Genomic DNA, 22,563 nt, shown 5'->3' on the forward strand with positions numbered 1-22,563 from the left:
TGTTATTAATGGAAACCATGGATGAAGGGATCAATGTATTTCTGGTCCATATCACTTAATGTATTTATTCATACGTCAGTTCATCAGGGACAATTCATTTTTACATGTGCATTTTAAAATGTATTTAAATATGTATTTTATTATAATTGTATTTTAGGGACATAAGAAAAGCCCTGCTGGATCCAACTGGGCTCAGTATATTATATACAATTATGTACTCTTGTAATCTTGAGGTCAATTTCCCCAGCAGGATGATAGGCCAACAACAAGCAACATGGGGCCTTCCAAAGGGTTACTGGTCTCCAGTTCATAAGACCATAAAAAGAGTTCTACTGGACCAGACCAAAGGCCCATCTAGTCCAGCATCCTGTTCTTGTAGTGGCCCAACAGATGCCTATAGAGAACCTGCAAGCAGGACTTGAGTGCAACAGCTCTCAGCCCACTTGTGACTGAATAGCAACTGCTAATCAATGGCACACTGCCTCTGACAGGGAGGTAGAACAATTTTATCAACATAAAACACACATATTTTATCCTTAAATATGAATTTCAATGCATTTTTGGTATGTTTCTTGAGTTAAGAACTGTATCACAAAAATTTGGAGAAGTTTGAGCTATATCGAGTGATTATGTTCCAAGCTGCACGTTAGTCTGGAAGGTGGGGATCAGGTCAGTTCCTGGTAGCATTCACAGAAATTGATTTCCTCAAGTTGGGTAGAGATACAGAGAAAATCAGGCAGCCTCTCTCAGGGATGCAACCCAGATTGAGGGAATTTAACAGGCCTCCTAATCTTTATATCCCTTGGTAGTAGCTGATTGACCCTTTAGCATCACCTGACTTTCCAAGTTAGGAGGATTGCAGCCTACTCTGACAATCTTCCCATTGGATTGGCTGGTAGTTCCCTCCTTCAACCATCGCCCACAGTGAATCATGGAGCCAGCCAGTGCCTGTTCCACAGAGTTCCTGATTTGAGCACCATGGCACCTGACAGGGGCCTGATGGTCTTCAGTGACAGGCATCCCATTCTGCCCAGGGTGCAATGCATTTCCCAAGGGGTCTTTTCATTATGAATCCCTTTTTCTCCAGAAACATTCTCTGCTGTAATGACAGCCATTTTGCTAAGTGAGAAATAAATACTCTCAAATAAATGCAAAAGGATAGAGTGTTTGGCCAAATAAGACTGAAGACAGTGACCATTTCAAAGTGCTGAAAAAGAAAGAAAGATATGAACACACATGTGCTGCCCTCCCAAGCAGTGGAGTATTGTAAGTCACTCAGAGACCTTCGGATAGCAAGAAACTAACAAATCTAAGAAATAATAATTTATTTTCAGAGCAGCTCCCATGTGTTCAGTTCAATTTCATCACACTGAAAATGTGTCTGTCTTCAGCCTAATGCACAGGTGAGCACAGTTTTCCCCATAAAAGACCCATAGACAGACTATACGTTGTATTCATAATCTCTCTTCAGGCATTTGCCGAATCATGTGAGGGTTAAAAGTGTGAAGAGCAGTGGGGAGCATGCATGCAAAGCCTGATCCCAGTGTTTCCAAGTGCACAGGCTGCTCTTAGACTGTGAAGATCTGAAGGGGGCTTCTAGCTGCATTCAACTGGGGATACACAGAAGACTCAATGAGATCAGGAACCCTGCCTTACTAAAACTCCCAATCCTGCAGAGGCTTTTGAGTTTGTTCAGACAAATCTACAGAAGCTGCCTTCAGATATTTGTGCTCAAAGTCCACAGGTACACCTAAGGACATTGGGCAGGGGAGGGCTTGCATGTCCCCCTCCTTCACTTTTAACCTGCAAACATTCAGTCTGGAAAGGTCTAGAGAGATAAGCAAACCCCCTTTTTGCCAAATTCATCACAATTATTTTTTAATCTGGACTGTAGATCATGCAAATCTGTGTTACTGGCCAAATGTGAAGATAGATGAATAGAAATTTGCTTTTGCTGAAAGCACAGCTGCAGATCCTTGCACCAGTGGTATATTTGCTATCTCCAGTGCCAACTTGAACATAAAATACTTCAGAAGAAGATGTGGCCAAACACCTGTTTACATTTTTTTTTGCATTTGAAACTATAATATATATATATATTTACCACTTCTAATCTTGTCACTTTTACATTCAGATTTTTTAGAATGATCCTTGACATTAAACATGTCAGTTGTTAAACCAAATTCTGTACTAGAACCCAGACAGGCTTTTACATCCACTACAGTGAGTCCTGCAAAAAGAGTTTAAAAATAAATTTATTAGAGACAGGTGGAGGGAAAGGTGCATTAACAAATTTCTTGAACCATTAAATTATATTTGGAAATGTAATTAAATTGTATTTATAAGGGCATGTTAGTTTTCATTTCTGGGTGATATCCATCTAAGTCCTACTTGATGACTAATGTCATACTTAGGTGCTTTCCTCCTGTTATCCACAATTAGTCACAATTTTGCAATTGAGAACGAGTCTAAAATATCAATGTTCATTTCTTGTAATGAAAATTCCAGCTTCACCAATACATCAGATGTAACACCAGCTGATCAACCCATCCATCCATCAATTTTTAATCAGCTGACAGATATCATACAGGGAAGAGAAAATGGAAGAAAGGAGTCTTCAAGTACACAAGGGGGGCATTTTTGAGCTAAGCTTAGGTCACTTCCCTGGAAGCACAGGGCAGCCAGTATTCAACTACTACATCCAGTCAGTGGAAGGATTTCGGCTTGTGCAATGGGACTTTCCCCCCTCTCCTTGTGCACACCCCATGCGCTCCCCAAATTTGCTCCAGTTGGTGGAACCTCTAGAACAGATTAGGGGGCAGGTGGGGGGAGGAGAGAGGCAGAATATTCCATTGCACAAGCAGAAATCATTGCACTGATGGAATGCTCACTTAGTGCTACATTGGATTCCACCCACAGAATTGAACAAGCTTCAGGCATTTCCCCAGCAATATACAAAAGCTGGTTACAGCTTTCAAGATTAACTTACAACGGTGTGAAGAGACAAGAGTGAAATTGCTTGTGCAAGAAGCTAGATCATTTATTTGTTATGCACATATACTTTACTGCAAAGGATAAATGGTTTGGGGTTTTTTTTGGCCATATGATTATATAAAGTTGAGAACTGGTGTCTCTTGCAAGCAGTGGCTTCATTTTGGGCTGCATAAATACAACAACAAAAAAAGGATTCATAGGGTCACCATAAGACAGAAGCGACTTGAAGGCATATAACAATAACAAATCAGGTCAATATTGACTGCTTTTAGATTGCTCCTTTTTCATAGTGCCCCTCCAGAAGTTCTTTGTGTTATACATCCATGATGATTTGTGCTTATGATACTATCTGGAGGCAGTCATACTTTATCCCTCTTTCAGTACTGTTTATGCCTGGAAACATTTTGGGGCAGTCATTTCGAATTAATGCATCTCCTGGAACTTCCTGCTAAAATCCCATAACTTTTTACAGCACATATGTTCCGGGGTGTTTTTGTCCCACTATTGTTGCACTATAACCTCTCTGGACAGCAGTCATGTGTTAGTATTGGGGAAGCCTCACAGAACAATTAATAAAGCAGAATAAATCCACAACAAATGCATTGTTATTGTGTCATAAGCATGTTGCAGAATACACCTGCAATGAAACATCAGTCTGGAGGGGCCCATCGTTTATTTTATTGCCATTGATAATGGTTATGTAAAAGTATGTTTGCATTTTTTTTAAAAATCCATGGTTCAGTATTATAACTATATAGGGTGATATCCAACCTGGGTTGTACTCAGAGTATACCCATTGAAATCAATGGAGAAGTGCATACCTTCTTCTCTCATCGTCTGGTTGTCCAATACATACAGTAGTTCATATTTTCCTCCAGCGGTTCCCTTCTGTGCAAAATGAGTTCCATGTGTTTCCAAAAATTTAAAATACTCTCCTCCGTCATAGGTGCTGGGCAGATATTTTAAATCATCAAGGAATGTGTCAGTCAGGCGGAGGTCACGCCTCCGCATTTGGAACGATCCAAGTTCAATGTTTGATTTGACATGAAAAAACGTTTGTTGCTGTAATGCAGAATGAAGAGGTTAATGTTCTGCGCGTCTGCCAAGAGGAAAACAGGGGGCCAGATGTTCTTCTGTGTCTATGGTCCTTCGTTATAGAGAAAAGTCCTCTATTTGAAGGAATCCTCTCTTTGAAGGTCTCTGAGTCCACTCCAGTTTAAAATAGAGTGGGCAGATACAAGAGGACAGGATTCCTGTACCTTTAACAGTTACGCAGAAGAGGACATCACAAGAGCTGTAGTTTGTCATGCAAGCTACAACTGCTGACATTCCCTCTTCTACACAACTACTCAGAATGCCTATCCTCTTTTACATCTTCCCACCATAAAGACAAAGACCCATAAGAAGGGAGAGCAGGGTCTTGAACAGGGATGAGGAACCTGTGGCCCTCTAGATGTTGTTGACTACATCTTCCATCATCCCTGACAACTGGCCATCCTGGCTGGGGCGGATGGGAGTTGGAGTCAAACAACTTCTGGATGATAACAGGTTCCCCATCCCTGGCCTTGAGGTGGCCCATTAACAGTTAGTACCTGGGCTCAGCAGACTGAGCAGGTACACAGGTTATCTGGCCCCGGTCTTGCCCATTATGGTGATTGGTTTTTCTATTTAAATTATAGTAATTATTTCTACATTCACATCTGTCCAAATAAAGTAGAATGTGCAATTTAATCTTATAGAACTACATTATCAGTATAGAAATATGCAGAATAAAAATGTATACAAACAAGAATATAACAACATATCAAACATTAAAGTCAAAGGAAAAAGGACATTACTTGTCTGCTGATATTAATAACTGATAATTAATAATAATTAATTATTAGTTATTAATAATTAATAAATAATTAATAATTTGTTTATGCAAATCTGTGTCTTCTTTACCGTCTTTTAAGCCATCAACCTACTCACCCCTTGCACTGATCACTGCCTAGCTGATAGGAGAGTTGCAGGCTTGTCTATATTACAGACTAATATCAATGTAATGGTCAAAGTTTACAACAAAGGATTCTATGATCTGTTGTTCTGCATGGAGGTTAACTTGTCATGGTCTGGACTCCTTGTCAAAATTAAAATCCACAGTGCTCAATAAGTATAGCAGTTCAGGTTGATCATCAGCAACATGCATGAAAATCCACACCTACCTTATAGGTCCCTTCCACCTCTACTATTCTATGATCCCTCCCATCACTGTCTCTCTATACCTGGTGAAGCTTCACCACTGAAGTCCTGCCTCTTCTACAGCTGGTAAAAGCTCAAACTTTCTGCCCATTTTTTAAAAAGTGGAAGTCCAGTGAAATTGTTTTAATTAGATGTTTTATTGTGGTTGATGGAAACCTCTACATTTTTCATAATATTCTCCACTCGTTATTCATTGGTGTACATACGAACATGCCCTTTATCACTGAGTCAGACCACTGGTCCATCCAGCCCAGCACTAGCCTAGCAGTGGCTCTCCAAGGCCTCTTCCAGCTCTGTTTCCTAAAACCTTTTAACTAAGAATGAATCTGTCCGTGCCAGTTTCACATAATAAAAGTGTTGATTTTATCTCTATTTCGATTACTTCATTATGTCTCCTCTTTTTTAAAAAGCCTGTTTTCATTCCTTTTTTAATGAGTATTTTATACTATTTTGTAAAACGTTTGGATATTTTTATTATTGTTAAGCATTATACACATTTTGCTAAATAAATGCATAAAATATTCTTAAAGGCATGCTAATATCAAGTCCCCAGAATAACACAGAGCTCTCCATTTTTTGATAACGTACCTTTCCTTTAGAATTCTTCAAGAACTGACTTAGACTTTCATTACTGAAGCCTTTCATACTTCTGCTGACATTTAGTGACCAGTTCACGTCCCCTATCTCTGTAGGGTACAGTTTTAGAGAAAAGCTTCTTTCAGCAGACCTATGCCTCTCACTGAACATTTCTTTTATCGCTGTCACCTGGTCCTCATAGAATTCACTTCTCATTCTTTTGTCTCCTTTTGTCTTACGGGAAAAAAAGATATAGCAGATAATTCAGCTGGTGTTTAATAGACTATAGCCTGAAATACATGCAACCAAATGGTAGGAGTGGTTTTCACTATCTTACATTGCTAGAAACTCAGAGCCAGTCATTGAAAATGTCTGGCAGCACATTTGGGACAGAGAGAAAAGTACATTTTTATTTTCTTTTAATTATTTCATGAATCCTTCCTTTCCTCCCAAAGTACATATATATTTAATAATTCCATACAAACTGTATTGCTTATATTGCCAACGGCCACCACATTCCCAAAGCAAAAGCAGCAGAACATCCTAAAGAGAATAGGTTAATATGTTATAACAGGATATGGTCTGAAGGCACAGGAGGCCGTTGCCTTGATGAAGCTCAATAGGTTTCGGTATGGTCAGTATCTGGATGGGAGACCATTTAAGAACTGCATGTAGGCCACCTTGGGTTTCATGATGGAAGAAAGTTGGTATAGAAATGGAAGGAAATACAATAAATAAATAAATTATCAATACCTGCCCCTGACAAGTTAAGAGCAATTTTTTTTTAAAAAAATGGCTGGTCTTTAAAAGAGTTGTAACAAATACTTTGTGAGAAACTAGCTTTCTCCCACCTTTCAGTGTCTTATGTTTTTAGACAATGATTGAAATCATAGCAATGACTGGCATTTAGCCAATCAGTCAAAGAGAAGACTCAAATTAAATACCCATTATCTAGACCAGCCTTTCCCAACTAGTGGGCCACCAGATGTTGTTGGACCACAACTCCCATCAGCCTCAGCCAGCATTGCCAATGGTCAGGAAAGATGGGAATTGTGGTCCAACAACATCTGGTGGCCCACTAGTTGGGAAAGGCTGATCTAGACTCTAGAGAAGGAACTTCTTGGTTTGTTTTTAAGCCCTTTACGTTGATTTTCCCTGGCAGGGAAGTGATTGCTGCCTCAATAAAAAACAATTCATATATCCAGGATTTAAGTACAGCTGTGATTGTGTCAACTAAAAAACAAAAGTTAGTTGCAAAGATAGGTGCTCACGATATTTCTCAAGTCTTATTTCATGCAAAAGAGATTTTCCCCCCTTTAAACCCTTTTAATGCCAATCCATATGAAGTCCATTATTATTCTACCCATACTGCAGGGGGCAGAGCTATGGCTGACAGAATGTGGTTCACACCAACGCTGCAAATAGTGTTGCAATGCCTATTTTCACAGAGGGGAGATAGAGGAGTATATGATATGACTAATGTGTAGTCTAGTGTTATTGTTCTAGTGTGTTGTAGAGATGGGCAAATCTCTCAATTTCAGTTCTCACCGGTTCTCATTTTTCAATCTTAAATTCAGTTCTCCACATTGCATTTTTTAAAAAATCCACAGGAAAATTCTCCAGCACTTTAAAGGGCAAATTTCTCCTAATAAACACATTTTTTGTTAGCAGTTTTCCCTAATGTACTCATTTTTTTCAAGCATTTTCTCCTCATATAATACATTCTTGCATGTTATTTTCACTCATATATTCATTTTTATGCACATTTTCCCCTGACATATGCATTTTTGAAAACACTGTCTGGTTGGCAAACTGCATCACGAAATTCGAATAAAAACGAATTTTGAAAAGCGCCTGTGTTTCGGTTCTCATGTTGTTTCAGGAAGCGCAAATTTGATAAATTTGGCTTTAAATGGGAACTGAATCAAAATTCTTGCCCAGCCCTCGTATGTTGCGGTTTGTCCCCAGGAAATGGCCTGGGGCGGCTGTGGAGCTCCCTGTAGTAGCAATGAGAAGAATTAAGGTGTGAAGCAAGTGAAGGGGGGCAGAGAAGGAATTGAGGGTTTCAGAAGGCAGATGGAAATATGATGCCTGAATGTCAGGCCTACCCATAGATAGAGAGCAGGGCCCCTATATATTGAGAAACAGCAAAGGGAGAGACTGGAACACAAGTTCTCAGAGGTCTCCTCAGATTGTACTGCCACTCAGTCACCAGATCTATACCAGAAATTGTAGACCTGTTCTCCGATAATAGTTATGTATGTAGGTTTATTTATTTGGAATATTTACGTTGACCCTGCCCCTGGAAACATTCCTGCAAACACCCTTGTCTGGAATCTTAAATATCAACTAAAATGGTCACGAACACAGGACACCACATAATCTTGTATATGCTGAGCTTGATTTTTGCTTTGCTGCAAAAAAACACATTTGGCCACCCCCAGTATCATTTGTTTCAGGAATTTACCGAGCATGTCTCTAAATACCATTTGCTGGATACATGAATGGGAGGGGATTATTGTGCTCATGTCCAGCTTGTGGGCTTCCCAGAAGCACCTGGAAAGATAGACAGGCTTTTGGTCTGATCCAACAGGACTCTTCTGACAAGAGAATCTGATGTACAGATCTGCTGTTTTCAGTGACAGTCCTGCATTCCTTGCAATGTGTAGTTCTTCCCTAAAGCTCTTGCAACTTCTGGATGCTGTACAAAAAGAAACTCCGCCTTTACACTAAGGGGCTTACGTCATAATTGAGCACAGCAACATTCCACGGCTTGCGATAGTATGTGCCAGTATTCCCATCGCGAACTCTGTCACAGATCCCGTTGTAAAACTCATTGTAAAATGGGCTTTCCTTTGGTTCCATTCCGAGAATGTTGATACTGCAAGAACATCAACAAAAGAGTATCTTCCAGGATCTTGTCTACTCAAAAATAGTATTCATGCATGCAATCATTCATCATTTTATATGTATGCTGCCTTTACTCATAAAATATGCTCAAGGCGGCTTACAACAAGGTGAACAGAAATACATCTCAAAAACAATTGCAAAAAACATTTCCTAATAACAAAAAATAATAAAACAGTAACATAACAACAAATAATAAAATAAATAAATATAACACTAAGCAAAAACAACTTTTCAATATTATGAACGTAATAAAACAATGCTATTTACGTATCCTAACATACCATTCAAATATAATTCATTCTCAAACAGGGACATATTTGGTAGAAACACCAACAGCAAGCAAGCAAGCAAGCAAATAAATAAATAAATAGCTGTATCCAGCTAGGTTATACTCAAATTAGATCGCAGAAATTAATTAAATTAGTCATGTCTATTATTTTCAGTGAGTCTACTTGGAGTGGGATACAACCCATAAACTGTAAATATCAGGGTACTCATACTCATCAGTGCATGTACAGATATAGGCCTGAAATAACAGCCATTTAACATTCTTCTCCATTTCCAAATTGTAGCCATCGAAGCTTTTTTCATTGTCATCGCTGGTATTCCTCAACACCTATGGTTGACAACTTTTGGTTCTGTTGGTTATGGTGACAAAATGCAACTTTCTACTATCCAGTGGTGGCTGGTGCCCACTGGGACTGGTGAGACAGAAATCAAGGAGCTCAAAGGTGGGTGGAGCTACAGCCGATGACAGGCAGAGCCAACTAATTCTGGTTTGGTCTCCATTCTCTTAGCTTAGTTCTTCAAGCAGGGCTGGCCCTAGGATAAATAGTGCCATGTGCGTAGAGTGCTTTTGGTGCCCCTTTCCCCCATGGTCAGCTTTGCAGGGCCCCTGGTCTGGTGCAGGTGTGATATTGGAGGCCCTGTTGCTCTTTCTACAAGGATCCATGCATGTGTGTACAGAGCTGGTGGCAACATGTGAGAATAGTGTTGCAAGGTTCTTGGCCTGATCCTGATCCTGTATATTTAGGAGAAGAGAAGGTCAGTCAAGTGCAGGTGTTCTTGCAACTCTATAATGAGAAAAACCACAAGGTGGAATTCTCCCTTCCCCCTGCCCAACTTTTAAAGATACAGAAGACCTCTTGGTTGCCAGGCCCGGCCTCCAAGAGGTCTTCTGTATCTTTAAAAATTGTGCAGGGGGAAGGGAGAATTCCACCTTGTGGTTTTTCCCATTACGGTGTTGCAAGAACACCTGCACTTGGCTGACCTTCTCTTCTCCTAAAGATACAGGATCAGTCTCAGGCCATGGACCTGGCAACCCTATGTGAGAATTATTTCATGCATGGGCTACACATCAGAATTCTCGCCTGCAGCTCCTCCGTGCCCTGGGATCAAGCAGAATGATAGATGTGCTTCATTTTCTCCTACATGGGTACAAGGGAATAGGGATCAGATTGTGCTTCTCCTGAATACCTCCTCCAGATTCCAAACCCCTTCTGTAAGAGCTTCTTTCTGCTTCCTGGGGCTCAGTGAGTCTCACAGGTCTTCTGGTTCTGGCCTGCTTCTGGCCTTCTCAGTTACTCACTCAGGAAGGAGTCCTCCTTCAAGGCCTGGCCTGACAACACTCCTATGCCTTTCCCTGTGGTGACTGCCTATTCATCGAGAAAAATGTTGCTGAGAACCTTGATCTTTCAGCCACTGTGCTACAATTCACACAAGCCAAAGCTCGAAAAGCCACATTCTGAGCAGTGGAAATGCAGTATGCAACACAGCAGAACTATAACAGGTTTTACCTTTCAATATTTTTTGTTTTGTAGCAGTTCTTATCTTTTGGTAAACAATCTTTATTTTAGAACATCCATTATTTCTATCATTAAAATAATAAAGAAAATTTATCAATAAAAAAGATATCCTGCTGACTTATTACAGCTTATGGCTTTATTTTACTATAATTTATATAGTGCTTATAATGTTTGAAGTACTAAGTGCTTGGTAATGTTGCCTCAAAGTAAAGCTGTGCTTCATTGATTTTTACCTAGCACAAATGACATCAGCATGGAAACTGAGAAACATACTGAGATCATTTTTGTCGTTAGTGCTACCCAAACAACCTGTAGAACCTTGAAAAAAAGGTTACAGACACTTGCATTTTGCCATCCTAGCTCACTGCAGAGAGAATATTCAAAAAACACAGCCACGAGCTCAACTTTGCACCCTCCTCAGCTTGGCACCTCGGGCGACCACGCAGGTCGCCCACCCCTAGGCCAGCCTTGTCTCCAAGGGCAGCACTGAGACTAAGGATGCAGAGGAGCTGACAGCTAGTGCCACCCCCCTAGACTGGTTGTAAGGAAGTAGATAGGACAGTAGGGGTTAGCTAATCAACCAAATAATGCTGATGCTAATGGCTGATCCATGAGATCTTGGTCACATGAACAGCTGTGCCTGGTGCAACTGTTTTCAGTTATTTATCAACAGCGATCCCATCTGTCAATAAAGGAATGACAACAAAAGCTGTGGCAGTGGGCACTTATGCTCAAGATAAGTTATTACAGGGTAGGGTAGGGTGGGGTAGGGTAGGGTGGAACGAAGCTTTTACAAAGGCTTCTTAGAAAGCTGATACCTATTTCTCATGTATTAGAACAGCAAAAATCCTTTTGAAAATATAAGGCAGAAAGCATTGAATGTTATACAAACTGTTCTTTTGATATATTTATTCAACTACTTGTTTCCTTTTAGATATTTGTAAATTTGTCTCTGTGCTCCTGATTGATAATCCTGGTTGCCTTTTCTAATCAGTCGCCAATGTTTTGTTGTGTTATGTTCTGCATCATACCAGCAACTCTCCTGATGATGTTTGACTCCAGTTCCCATCAGCCCTAGCCAGCATGGCCAATGGCCAGGGATGATGGGAGTTGTAGTCCAACAGAACATCTACATGCTGCATACAAGCAGAAATATAGTAATAACAATCTCTGGAGGGCCACAGGGTCCCATTCCTGTATTACACCAACCCATGTAATACAGCTCATTTAAATAATTATATTTTCAAGGTTTTTTGTAATTGTAATTGTTTCGGTGTTGATGGATTGGATCAGAACATTGCATCTTTACTGATCAGGTTACCCGACTGGCTCAGCTATATTTTTCCTTGGTTAGGGAGCTGCAATCCTATGTATGCTTACTAGGGAGTAAGTCCAATTGATATCACTGGGATTTCCTTTCAAGTAAACATGCATATGATTGTGCTGTACAAGCCTGGTCCAAGACATTTTTGCTCCCTGAGGTGATAGACAAGATGACTCCCTTTCTGTTCCATGTAAAAAGCCAACCACTTTGGCAATGCAATTTTACTTCATCACTGACAATGAAATAACATCTTTACCACAACCAAGTTAGCACAGGATGCACTGGGCAGGCCCCGTTATACACAGAGATATGTCATCTAGCAGAGGGGAATGAGCATGGGGCTCATTAGAAAAGGCCCGGGAGGCTGCCACCACAGCCTCTTATAAGTTTCTAGCATCAACCACCGGAGCATCTGCCATCTCACTTTGCCCAGTGGTAGGACTGGCCCTGTGAACAGCTTTGGTATATCTTCTATTCTCCTCCTAACAACTTTCCAGTATTTACCCACGGCCAGCTGTTCTTCCAATCTCTGATACGTCAATTATACGGTCGCGACAGGGTGGTCGGAGATTGTCATCACAGTTATCTTCATCAGAGAAGTCTCCACAGTCGTCTTCTGTGTTACACACCAGTCTTTTCTTTATACAGTGTCCTAGGTACAGAACAAAGCATAGAACATATCTAGCTTATAAGCAATCTGGGCCATTTCATTAACTTTCCAGTTTGTGCAGGGTTAATTTGTTTGGGGGAAGAGAGTGGGAACAGGTGATTAGTTATGTTGCTTGAATTATAAGAACATAAGAAGAGGCTGCTGGATCAGGCCAGAGGCTCATCTAGTCCAGCATTCTGTGACCAACCAGATGCCCATGAGAAGCCTGCAAGCAGTTTCTGAGTACAACAGCACTCTCCCCATTTGTGTTTTCTAGCAGTTGGCAGCCAGAGGCATACTGTCTCCAGCAGTGGAGGTAGAACATAGCCATTGTGATTAGTCACCAGTGTTAGCCTTATCCTCCTTGAATCTCTCTAATCTTCCTTTAAAGCCATCCAAGTTGGTGGCCATCACTGCCTCCTGTGGGAGCAAATGCCATAGTTTAATGATGCATTGTTTATAGGTTACCTCTTCCCTATTCTGCTGTGTCGTTAAAGGCACATCTTATTGTTCTCTATATTTTGGCTGAACCAAGCCTCCTGGTTGTGCCACAACCTGTTTGTGTACATCTTGTGGTAACCAGGAGAAAGCCTTTTTTTGTTGTGGCACCCTACCTGTGGAATTGTCTGTCCTCTGATATAAGGGAACAGCGATGACATTTCAGTGCTGGCTGACCCAGAGGGAGATGCTGAAGCAAATGAAGGAGTGAAAAAAGTTCTTTTGAGCTTAAACTGGCAATAACCTCAAGAGAGTCCAAAAGCCTGGGTGGAGAGGTATGTTTTCAATACCCAGTGAAACTGATGCAGAGAAGGTAACTGATGAACCTCCAGAGACAGGGAGTTCCACAAGGTGGGTGCCACAAGACAGAAGGCCCTACCTGGGTCACTGGTCCTCAGACCTTCCCCTGTGGTGGCACCCTATGAAGGTCCCCCTTCAATTATCTCAGTGGCTGGGCTGTTACATGCAAGAGAGGTGCTCTATCAAGTATTTATTTAGGGAGTTTTTGTAGGAGACAGTGATCTTGCTGACAATGACAGCACTTAAGTACTAGATTAAGACTTTCCTCTCCTCGACTTTTGATGGAATACAAGACTTTATGGTATTGTCAGGCTGGGTTGCTGATGTTTATTGTTATCCGTGGAGGTTGGTTTTATTTTATATATTGATTTCTTGTTAAATTTGGATGGCTGTTAACTATTTTGCAATGTTTCTAAACTTGATTGTAAGTTGCCTGGGGACAGCCCTGTGTTCGGCAGCTAAACAAACAAACAAACTCTACAGTATTCATTGTGTTGATTTGAATCAATCATTTAATTTCAAAGAATAATATAAAGGCAGCGCCTACCATTTTCACACTTGAAATCATTGCCGCAATCAACTTGCTCTTCAGGACAAGGGCTGTCTGGTTCACAGACCTGTCTGTCTCCCAGAGCTTCAGAACAGGGCTTCCCTCCAAACTGTCCATACTTCAGGACACTCCTCGAGCGATACTTTTGAGAAGACATAAAGAAGGATTTACAGGGGCTCAAAAGCGATGGGGAGGGGAATGGCTGTGAAATCATGTACATTCTTTGAAATGGTGATGAAAGCCAGGTGGGGGAGGTTTGTGAGCAAAATTACAGGGATGCATATGTGTTGTGTCTCCACAATAGTTTCAATTATTTTGCATGATGAGCTCTCAGACATTGATTTTTTTTTTTTTTAAGTTGAAAATGTGAGCAAACGCAGGAGGAGGTGCGCGGTAGATGCATGCCTTTGCTTTTCCAAAACAGTTTTTATGTTAAAGATGTCTGTTGTGTTTTGACAAAAATGCACACCTGGTTAGAAAATACTGATGATTACTATTTCTACAGTGTTAAATGCCTGAAAATATTTTGTTGCCTGAGACGAAGGACAAGATGGACACACCAATTCCACATGCAGAAGCTGACTGAATTTATTTCTGCACCAGTTCCCTCTGAACTGCCTGTAATTCAGGACACTTCTCGAGCAATACTTCTGACAAGATATAAAGGAGAATGATCTGATGGCCGCAGGCTAGCTCAGGGGGCACAGGGCAAGCTGTGTCCTCCAACACTTTGCTGTCATTCCCTGCCACCCAGTATTTGCTGCCTGACGTGGCCACCTCACATTGTCTAATAGTTGGGCCGGCCCTTATCATATATATGCTTTGTGGTGGGTGTATGTTAACTTACTAGCCAGCCACAAACTAGTCTAGCTCACCCTTGGTCTAGAGAGCATGTCCTGAGGAGCCTAGTGAATAGTGCACAGGAACCAGACATCTTGTTGCCTGAAGTGGAGACCAAATGGTGAGCTCCTCCTTGGTAGGACCAACATTTGCAAAAGTCTTGCTGCACCAATCAGATACTAATTCCAGCCAGAATCTCTTCCCCAACTGCACTGGTCTATGGTGCAGCCTGAAGCATGTTGCTTCACCCTCCTGCATGGTAGGGTTGGCCCTGAAGCGTGGTCATTCCACCAATACAATTGCACTTCCTCTTTGATGGGCATTTCCTGGGTTGGGGAAGGTGAGTGGATCATGACTGCCTGGTCCTCTTGAGGCCCAATGTTTGGAGATGGGCCTACAATGACATGTCCAAGAGAGGAAGGAAACACTAACCTAAATGCAATTCAAAATGCCAAATACATATGGCTTCCTGTGGATATGTCTTTCTCAATTCATTTTAGGTTTTATTGTATGAATGGGCTTTGACAATAAAAGGACAATAGCTCAGTGGTAGAGCACCTGTTTTGCATGCAGAAGGTCCCAGGTTTAATCCCTAGCAGATAGGGATAATGCAGATAGGGCTGGGAATGCCCCCTGCTTGAAAGCCTGGAGAGCTGCTGCCAGTCAGTGTACAGCAGGGATGGGGACATGCGGCCCTCCAGATGTTCCTGCACTACAAATCCCATCATCCCTGACCATTGGCCACACTGGCTGGGGTTGATGAAAGTTGGACTCCAACAATATTTAAAGGGCCACAGATTTACCATGCCTGGCCTAATGGTAGGGCCAGGGTCATTAGAGGCACCCATTATTATTCTTTTGCTCTGGTCGACCCTACCATATGATATATTATTTCAGATTGGGATGGGGGGGATTGTTTGCTTGTTTTTTTTCATCCATCATTGTACAGAGAAACCTTCTAAAACCTGCAATGCACCAGTAGGTGGCACTCTTAACATCCACCAAATATATCCTGACTACACTTTGGTCCTGCCATTCCCTTCATTTAGCAATCCAACCTTAGCCCGTGGTGGGGATTTGTAGGAACAGAATGTAAGGTCTGGAAGAGGCTCATGTATCATGGTGTCTAACCCTCAGCCCTGAGATAAAATTCTCTAGCCCTAATAGTTTGTCCTTTACTGTTCTGATTCTGACTGCCGTCAAGTCAGCACATTCGCTGAAAACAGACACACTCGCCCACACACCACCACAAATGTCTGCTGTGAGAGCTTGGAGTTACTGAGCCAGTTCTGAATTGAGCATATCAGAGCCATCACAAATTATGATAGACCACAATATAAAATGGAACTCAAAAAGGTGAGTTTTTCAACAAAGGCTCCCTAACCTAATCTGAAGATCCATCACATACCCATGACTTACTCTTTCTTTTGCACATGAATTGCATGGTCCCCATTCACTCCAGCGGCTCAGCAAGCAATCAATGGGTGGTGGGGCATCTGTTTCTCTTGTCACCCTTAATATAGAACAACAACATGTTTTTATTCAGGATTATTCAGTAAACGAAAATCAACAGTGTGTGTCTGCGCACGCACACACGCATGCCAGTGTAGTTACATAACCTTCCTGCTCTAGGATGGCCCCTTACACAGTGGGGGAAAAAAGAGAGAAAAAAGGCATCACCAAAAAAGAGGACACATCTCTGCATAATGTTTGCATATGCTAATTTAGAATACTTCTTATACTTTAAATATAAATACAATACCATAGGGGGCAAGGCAAGGTGACCTGTGTGCTGACTGTTGATGGCCCACTTTAAGCTCCCTGCTGTCCGTTCTTATGATGCTTTATCTCTAAAACTGGACTTGGCCCAGAGGAGGACTCTCCTCTGCCAAGTAAAGTATGTGGCTACTCTCATACGTAAGTATAAGGCCGGCTTCAGGATGGCACAACCCTAAGAATTCACTGTACAGTTAACTCACAGTGCAGATGGTAGACATGTCCACTCAGCAGTAAGTCTCTTTGTGTTCAGTGGGGCTTGCTCCCAGGTAAGTGGGTGGCAGCCTGGGCTTTGGTTTAGGATTGGCATTGGGGAAAACAGGGTTCTTGTGCCTTTAATAGCTATATCTCCACAATCAGGATGAGCAGGACATAGCTGACTTTCAATGGAAAGCATGGGTGGGAGGGGAGGGAGAGGCAGCAACGACGGCACTCTCTCTAATTTTGTATTATGATCTGTCCCCCAGGGCAGCCATGTTGTGTTATGCCACACTCCCACGGCAGCTATTTTGTGACTGGCACCCACAGCCCTTTCTCAACATTTGAAATGAGCCCCCTGGTCCAAAAAGGTTGGCAATCCCTGATATAAAGCGTAAGTCAGCTGACATGAGAATTCTGCATGGGACCAACCAACCAACCAACTTTCCTTTCCTGCCCTGGTTACATCACGCTTGTGGTGACTGTCTCAGCTGATTGCTCCTTCCTGAGCAAACCCTCAGATCTTTTGAATACCACCTCTCTCAACACACACAAGAGTGTTATTTGTGGGGGCATGCAAAATTATGGTTTACCACTGGGCCAAGTCAGTTTTCAGACAACCCTCTTGCGACAACCCATAGAGCAGGCGTGGGGATTTTTTTCAGCCTGCTTTCCCTTAATTTCCAGCACACCACTGGTGGGTGGTGTAAATATCTATGGCAGAGGCATTACTTGATCCAGACCAGGATTCCAGAATGCTCTGGGCCAGACATAGGCTAGTCCACCCCAGGACTTACAAAGAATTCTGGAAGAACAGCGGTCTGTATGTAACTGTGAGCAAGGAAGGTCCTCTGAAATAAACCTCTGCATTTAACAAACATAGCCTTAGCCCAGGTTCTTATTTCTAAGGGTCCTAGGCCTCTGGACGCAATAGGTGGAGCCAACGGCAGAAGTGGGAGGAGCTATGTATATAACTGTTACCTCTGTACATTAAGCTAGTTTCTACCAGTAGTGTACTGGCAAATTCAGAAGTGCAGGGTCCCTTCATGACAGCCACACCACACCTCCTCATAGCCATACCCCCTTTCCCACTTTCCCTCATCTTCCTCATCTCCCTTGCTCTCCCTGTTATCTTGCAAGTCCACACTCCACTACAACAGACATCCCTAGGAGCCGATCAGCATGAAAGGGGAGACTGTGTGTTAGCTACTGAGAACAGTCTTCTCAGTGGCTGACTTGCCTCTTTTCACTCTGATTGGCTTCAATCAGCACAAAAGGACAAGAACTCTTCTCAGTGGCTAACATGCTCCCTTTTCATGCTGATTGACTCAGATGTAGGGACCTGGCTGGGACCTTGCTCCCAAAAAAGTAACAGGTTTACGACTCCTCATGGCCCTGACTACACCCTTGGTTTCTACACAGACTTCCACACCCCTCTCTGTCCTCCATTCAGGGAATCGAGGCATTATCAAAACTGAAGTAGGCATTCCAGCCAAGCAAAAATATTTGGTTCTTTCCCCCCCTCCTGTATGTGAAGAGCCTCATGCTGCTGCCAAAACAAATTAAAAAAAAAAGTCAAACTAGCATTAAATGCCATGGAGTTGCATGGGAATTGTAGGATTCCCCATTCACTCCCTCAGCCCACCCTACAGAGAATAATCTCCAGAGTTCTTGTCCTCTCTATTCTCATTGAGGGTTTTTTTTTCTCCCCAGGCATCCCTTGAATTATGCAAAATAAAGGCAGAGAAAAGTTCAGAACAGTGCTAATCTGGAGGGTGTTTCACTGGCTACCCCTGATGTACAGTGAAGGGCAGAAGCTCTCCAAGGTTTGAGACAAAGGTCTTTCCCAGCCCTCCTTGGACATGCGGGAAATTGAACCTGGGACCTTTTGCGTGCAAAGCATGTGCTCTGCTCTGAGCTATGGCTGGTAAAGTTTGCATCAGGAAAATTCATAAACCCGCAGGTAGGGAGTTTAAAGGAAGTGGTTTGCGTGCTGCCAGAATGTGAAAGACAACAAACTGTTTTTTTTTTTAAAACAAAGACATTTAAGGGGTGGGGGTGGAAGTTGTGTGCATGTGGGGTAGGGTTGCCAGGTTCAGGGCCTGAGACTGATCCTGTATCTTTAGGAGAAGAGAAAGTCAGCCAAGTGCAGGTGTTCTTGCAACACCATAATGGGAAAAACCACAAGGTGGAATTCTCCCTTCCCCCTGTACAACTTTTAAAGATACGGAAGACCTCTTGGAGGCCGGACCTGGCAACCAAGAGGTCTTCTGTATCTTTAAAAGTTGTGCAGGGAAAAGGGAGAATTCCACCTTGTGGTTTTTCCCATTACAGGGTTGCAAAAACACCTGCACTTGGCTGACTTTCCCTTCTCCTAAAGATACAGAATCAGTCTCAGGCCCCGAGCCTGGCAACCCTAATGTGGGGAGGAGGGGAAATCACCTTTATTTTCAAAATGGTATATTAAATAAACCCTTACAGCAGGAGTGGGGGAACCTTTGGCTATCCAGATGTTGCTGAACAACAGCTCCCATCATCCCTGACCATTGGCCATGCTTGCTGGGGCTGATGGGAGTTATAGGGTGCTAACTGAGTTCTATGGGAACCACCACCTCCACCACCCTTCCCTGAGGGACTTCTGCCTGGCAGGACCAGGCCCCAGGTACCCAGCCAGCCAGGACTGATTCTACCACCTGTCCCTCTTTGGAGGGATACATAAACCGGCTGGCTGAGGTGGCCTGGGAGACCCAGTGCCTGCAGGAAGAAGAGACCATTGCCCAAGGGAAGGAGAGGCTGCTGTGCTGCTGTGCTGCTGTGCTGCTGTGCTGCTGTGCTGCTGTGCTGCTGTGCTGCTGTGCTGCTGTGCTGCTGTGCTGCTGTGCTGCTGTGCTGCTGTGCTGCTGTGCTGCTGTGCTGCTGTGCTGCTGTGCTGCTGTGCTGCTGTGCTGCTGTGCTGCTGTGCTGCTGTGCTGCTGTGCTGCTGTGCTGCTGTGCTGCTGTGCTGCTGTGCTGCTGTGCTGCTGTGCTGCTGCTTTTTTATTATTATTATTTGTATTTGTGTGGTTGTGTTAGTCGTGTGTGAGTGTGTGTTTATATTGATTTAGTTTAATTTAATTTAATTTAATCAATTTACAGTTGTTATAGGGTACGGAGGCGGGTCTCCGGACCAATATTGTTTTAGGGTGGGTGGCCTGTTGACTGGCAGATAGGGATAGAGGCATGTGCAAGCCAGGGAGGGAGGTGAGGGGCCAAGTTATTGGAAGATTGGGCGGCAGGCGCTGGAAGGGTGCTGCTGGCAGACTACGCCAGAATAGGGGAACAGGGGATAGATGCATTATACCCATCCCCTGTTCCGGGTCGGCCCAGAACCAGACGAAAACTGGGGGACGCAAGGTTCCTACCGACCTTCGACTGCTGTTATGTAATGCTAGGTCTGTGGCACAAAAAACTTCGCTCATCCATGATATGATCTTTGATGAGCGGGCAGACCTGGCATGTATTACGGGGACTTGGTTGGACAAGGCCTCTGCTCCCATTCTTGAGGCCATGTGTCCACCAGGTTTCCGTTACGCACAGCAGCTGAGGGTGGGAAGGTGGGGAGGTGGCGTGGCAGTCATCTATCGAGAGACTTTGATTTTTGCCAGACCTCCTCTCCATAGGACTCAATTTGTTGATTGTATGTACTGGAGATTGGGCCCGAAGGGCAGTTTGGGGATCCTGCTAGTGTACCGCCCACCCCGCTGCACAGCAGACTCCCTGGCCGAGGTGCTGGAGGTGGTCTCGGCTGTACGGGCGTTGTCCTCAGAATTGCTAGTGCTGGGTGACTTCAACGTGCATGCTGAGACCACTCTCACTGGAGCCCCTCGGGATTTCCTGGAAACCATGGCTTCCTGGGAACTGGACCTTAGTAATATTGGGCCCACCCATGTAGCCGGTCATGCTCTCGACCTTGTGTTTGTCCTGGGAGAGGAGAGAAGTGCTCTGAAGTTGGGAGTGGTTTATTCCACCCCTGTGTCATGGTCAGATCACTACCTGGTAAACACAGACTTCTCAATGCCACGCCCCCTCTGCAGGGGCGAAGGACCTATTAGAATGGTCCGCCCCAGGCGCCTGATGCATCCGGATGGATTCCTGACTGCGCTAGGGGAACTGGAACCTGCTGAAGGTCACCCGGTTGAAACCCTGGTGAGGGAGTGGAATGATGGGATCACCAGGGCATTAGACCGGGTGGCTCCGAAATGTCCTCTCCCCCTGAATAAAACTCAGCTACCACCATGGTATACACCGCGGTTGCGTAGTCTGAGACAGGAGGTGAGACGACTAGAATGCCGGTGGCGGAAATCCCGCTCCGAAGATGTCCGGACACAGGTTAGAGCAGCAGTAGCTGCCTACCAAGTAGCAATAAAGGCAGGAAAGAAGGCTTTCTTTGCTGCCTCTATTGCGTCTGCAGAGTGCTGTCCCAGGAGGCTGTTCCAGGTGGTCCGAAGCCTGGTCGGTCCAGTTGCCCAGGAACCCTTGGAACAGTCAAAGGCCTCCTGTGACATATTGGCAAAGCACTTCGTCGATAAAATTGAACACTTACGGAGCTCGATCCCGTGCACCGTGGATACAGTAAGTGAACCAGAGTTGGCCAGTTGCATGCCGGTAAGTTGGGATCGGTTTCAGCTTCTCCTTTCTGAGGATGTGGACAAGGTGCTTTCGACTGTGAAGCCTACCACTTGCCTAACTGATCCTTGCCCATCGTGGCTCCTTATGAGCTGCAGAGAGAAATTGGGCAAGGGGATTAAAGCGGTGGTAAACGCATCCTTGAAAGATGGTGTGATGCCATGAGCCTTCAAGGAGGCAATTGTAAAGCCCATCTTGAAGAAGCCCTCCTTGGATCCCCAAGTTTTCAATAACTTTCACCCAATTTCGAACCTACCATTCTTGGGCAAGGTCATTGAGCGAGTGGTGGCCAACCAGTTGTCGACACACTTGGATGAAACGGATTACTTGGATCCATACCAATCAGGTTTCAGGACTGGTCATGGAACTGAAACAGCCTTGGTCGCTCTGGTAGATGATATGAGGAGGGCATTAGATAGGGGAGAATTCACCTTTCTTGTCCTCCTCGATCTCTCAGCGGCTTTTGATACTGTCGACCACAGTATCCTTTTACATCGCCTGGAGGGATTGGGAATTGGAGGCACTGTATTACAGTGGTTCCGTTCCTTTCTCTCCGATAGGTACCAACAGGTAGCATTGGGGGAGGAGGTTTCAGACCCTTGGCCTCTCAATTGTGGTGTGCCACAGGGCTCTATTCTCTCTCCCATGCTATTTAACATTTATATGAAGCCGCTGGGGACAATCATTAGGAGATTTGGGCTGCAGTGTCACCAATATGCGGATGACACTCAGCTCTATCTCTCGTTTAAATCTTCACCAGAGTTGGCTGTGGAGACCTTGTCCAAGTGCCTGGAATCCGTGAGTGGATGGATGGGAAGGAACAAGCTGAAGTTGAACCCCAATAAGACCGAGGTGCTACTCGTGGGGGACAAGAGAAGGTTGGGAGATGTTGACCTGAAGTACAATGGGGTGAGTCTACCCCTGAAGGACCAGGTCCGCAGCCTTGGGGTTGTGCTTGATTCCAGGCTGTCCATGGAGGCTCAGATTTCGGCAGTGAGCCGGGCAGCCTGGTATCAACTACACCTCATACGAAGGCTGCAACCCTACCTTCCTGTTCATCAGCTCCCACTGGTAGTACACGCCCTGGTCACCTCTCGATGGGATTACTGTAATGCGCTCTACATGGGGTTACCCTTGAAAACGGTCCGGAAACTACAACTTATACAAAACGCGGTGGCTCGACTACTTATGAATAGTCGCCGCTGGGATCACATCACACCAGTGTTGTTCGATCTAC

General features: G+C 43.8%; 1 protein-coding gene across 1 annotated transcript in view; it reads right to left on the minus strand.

The window, feature by feature from the left end:
* C9 (complement C9) overlaps positions 1-22,563 on the minus strand; it is a 37,546-nt gene that overhangs the window by 11,021 nt on the left and 3,962 nt on the right. Inside the window, exons 2-8 of the mRNA XM_061616920.1 lie at positions 16,107-16,200; positions 13,845-13,989; positions 12,355-12,502; positions 8,554-8,692; positions 5,824-6,045; positions 3,816-4,056; positions 2,105-2,230 (exon numbers count right to left, since the gene is read on the minus strand). Of these exons, the coding sequence (XP_061472904.1) occupies positions 2,105-2,230; positions 3,816-4,056; positions 5,824-6,045; positions 8,554-8,692; positions 12,355-12,502; positions 13,845-13,989; positions 16,107-16,200 (1,115 nt within the window). The remainder of the gene's footprint in view (positions 1-2,104; positions 2,231-3,815; positions 4,057-5,823; positions 6,046-8,553; positions 8,693-12,354; positions 12,503-13,844; positions 13,990-16,106; positions 16,201-22,563) is intronic.

Source organism: Rhineura floridana, chromosome 1 (assembly GCF_030035675.1).
Source record: "Rhineura floridana isolate rRhiFlo1 chromosome 1, rRhiFlo1.hap2, whole genome shotgun sequence".
NCBI classification, from domain to species: domain Eukaryota; kingdom Metazoa; phylum Chordata; class Lepidosauria; order Squamata; family Rhineuridae; genus Rhineura; species Rhineura floridana.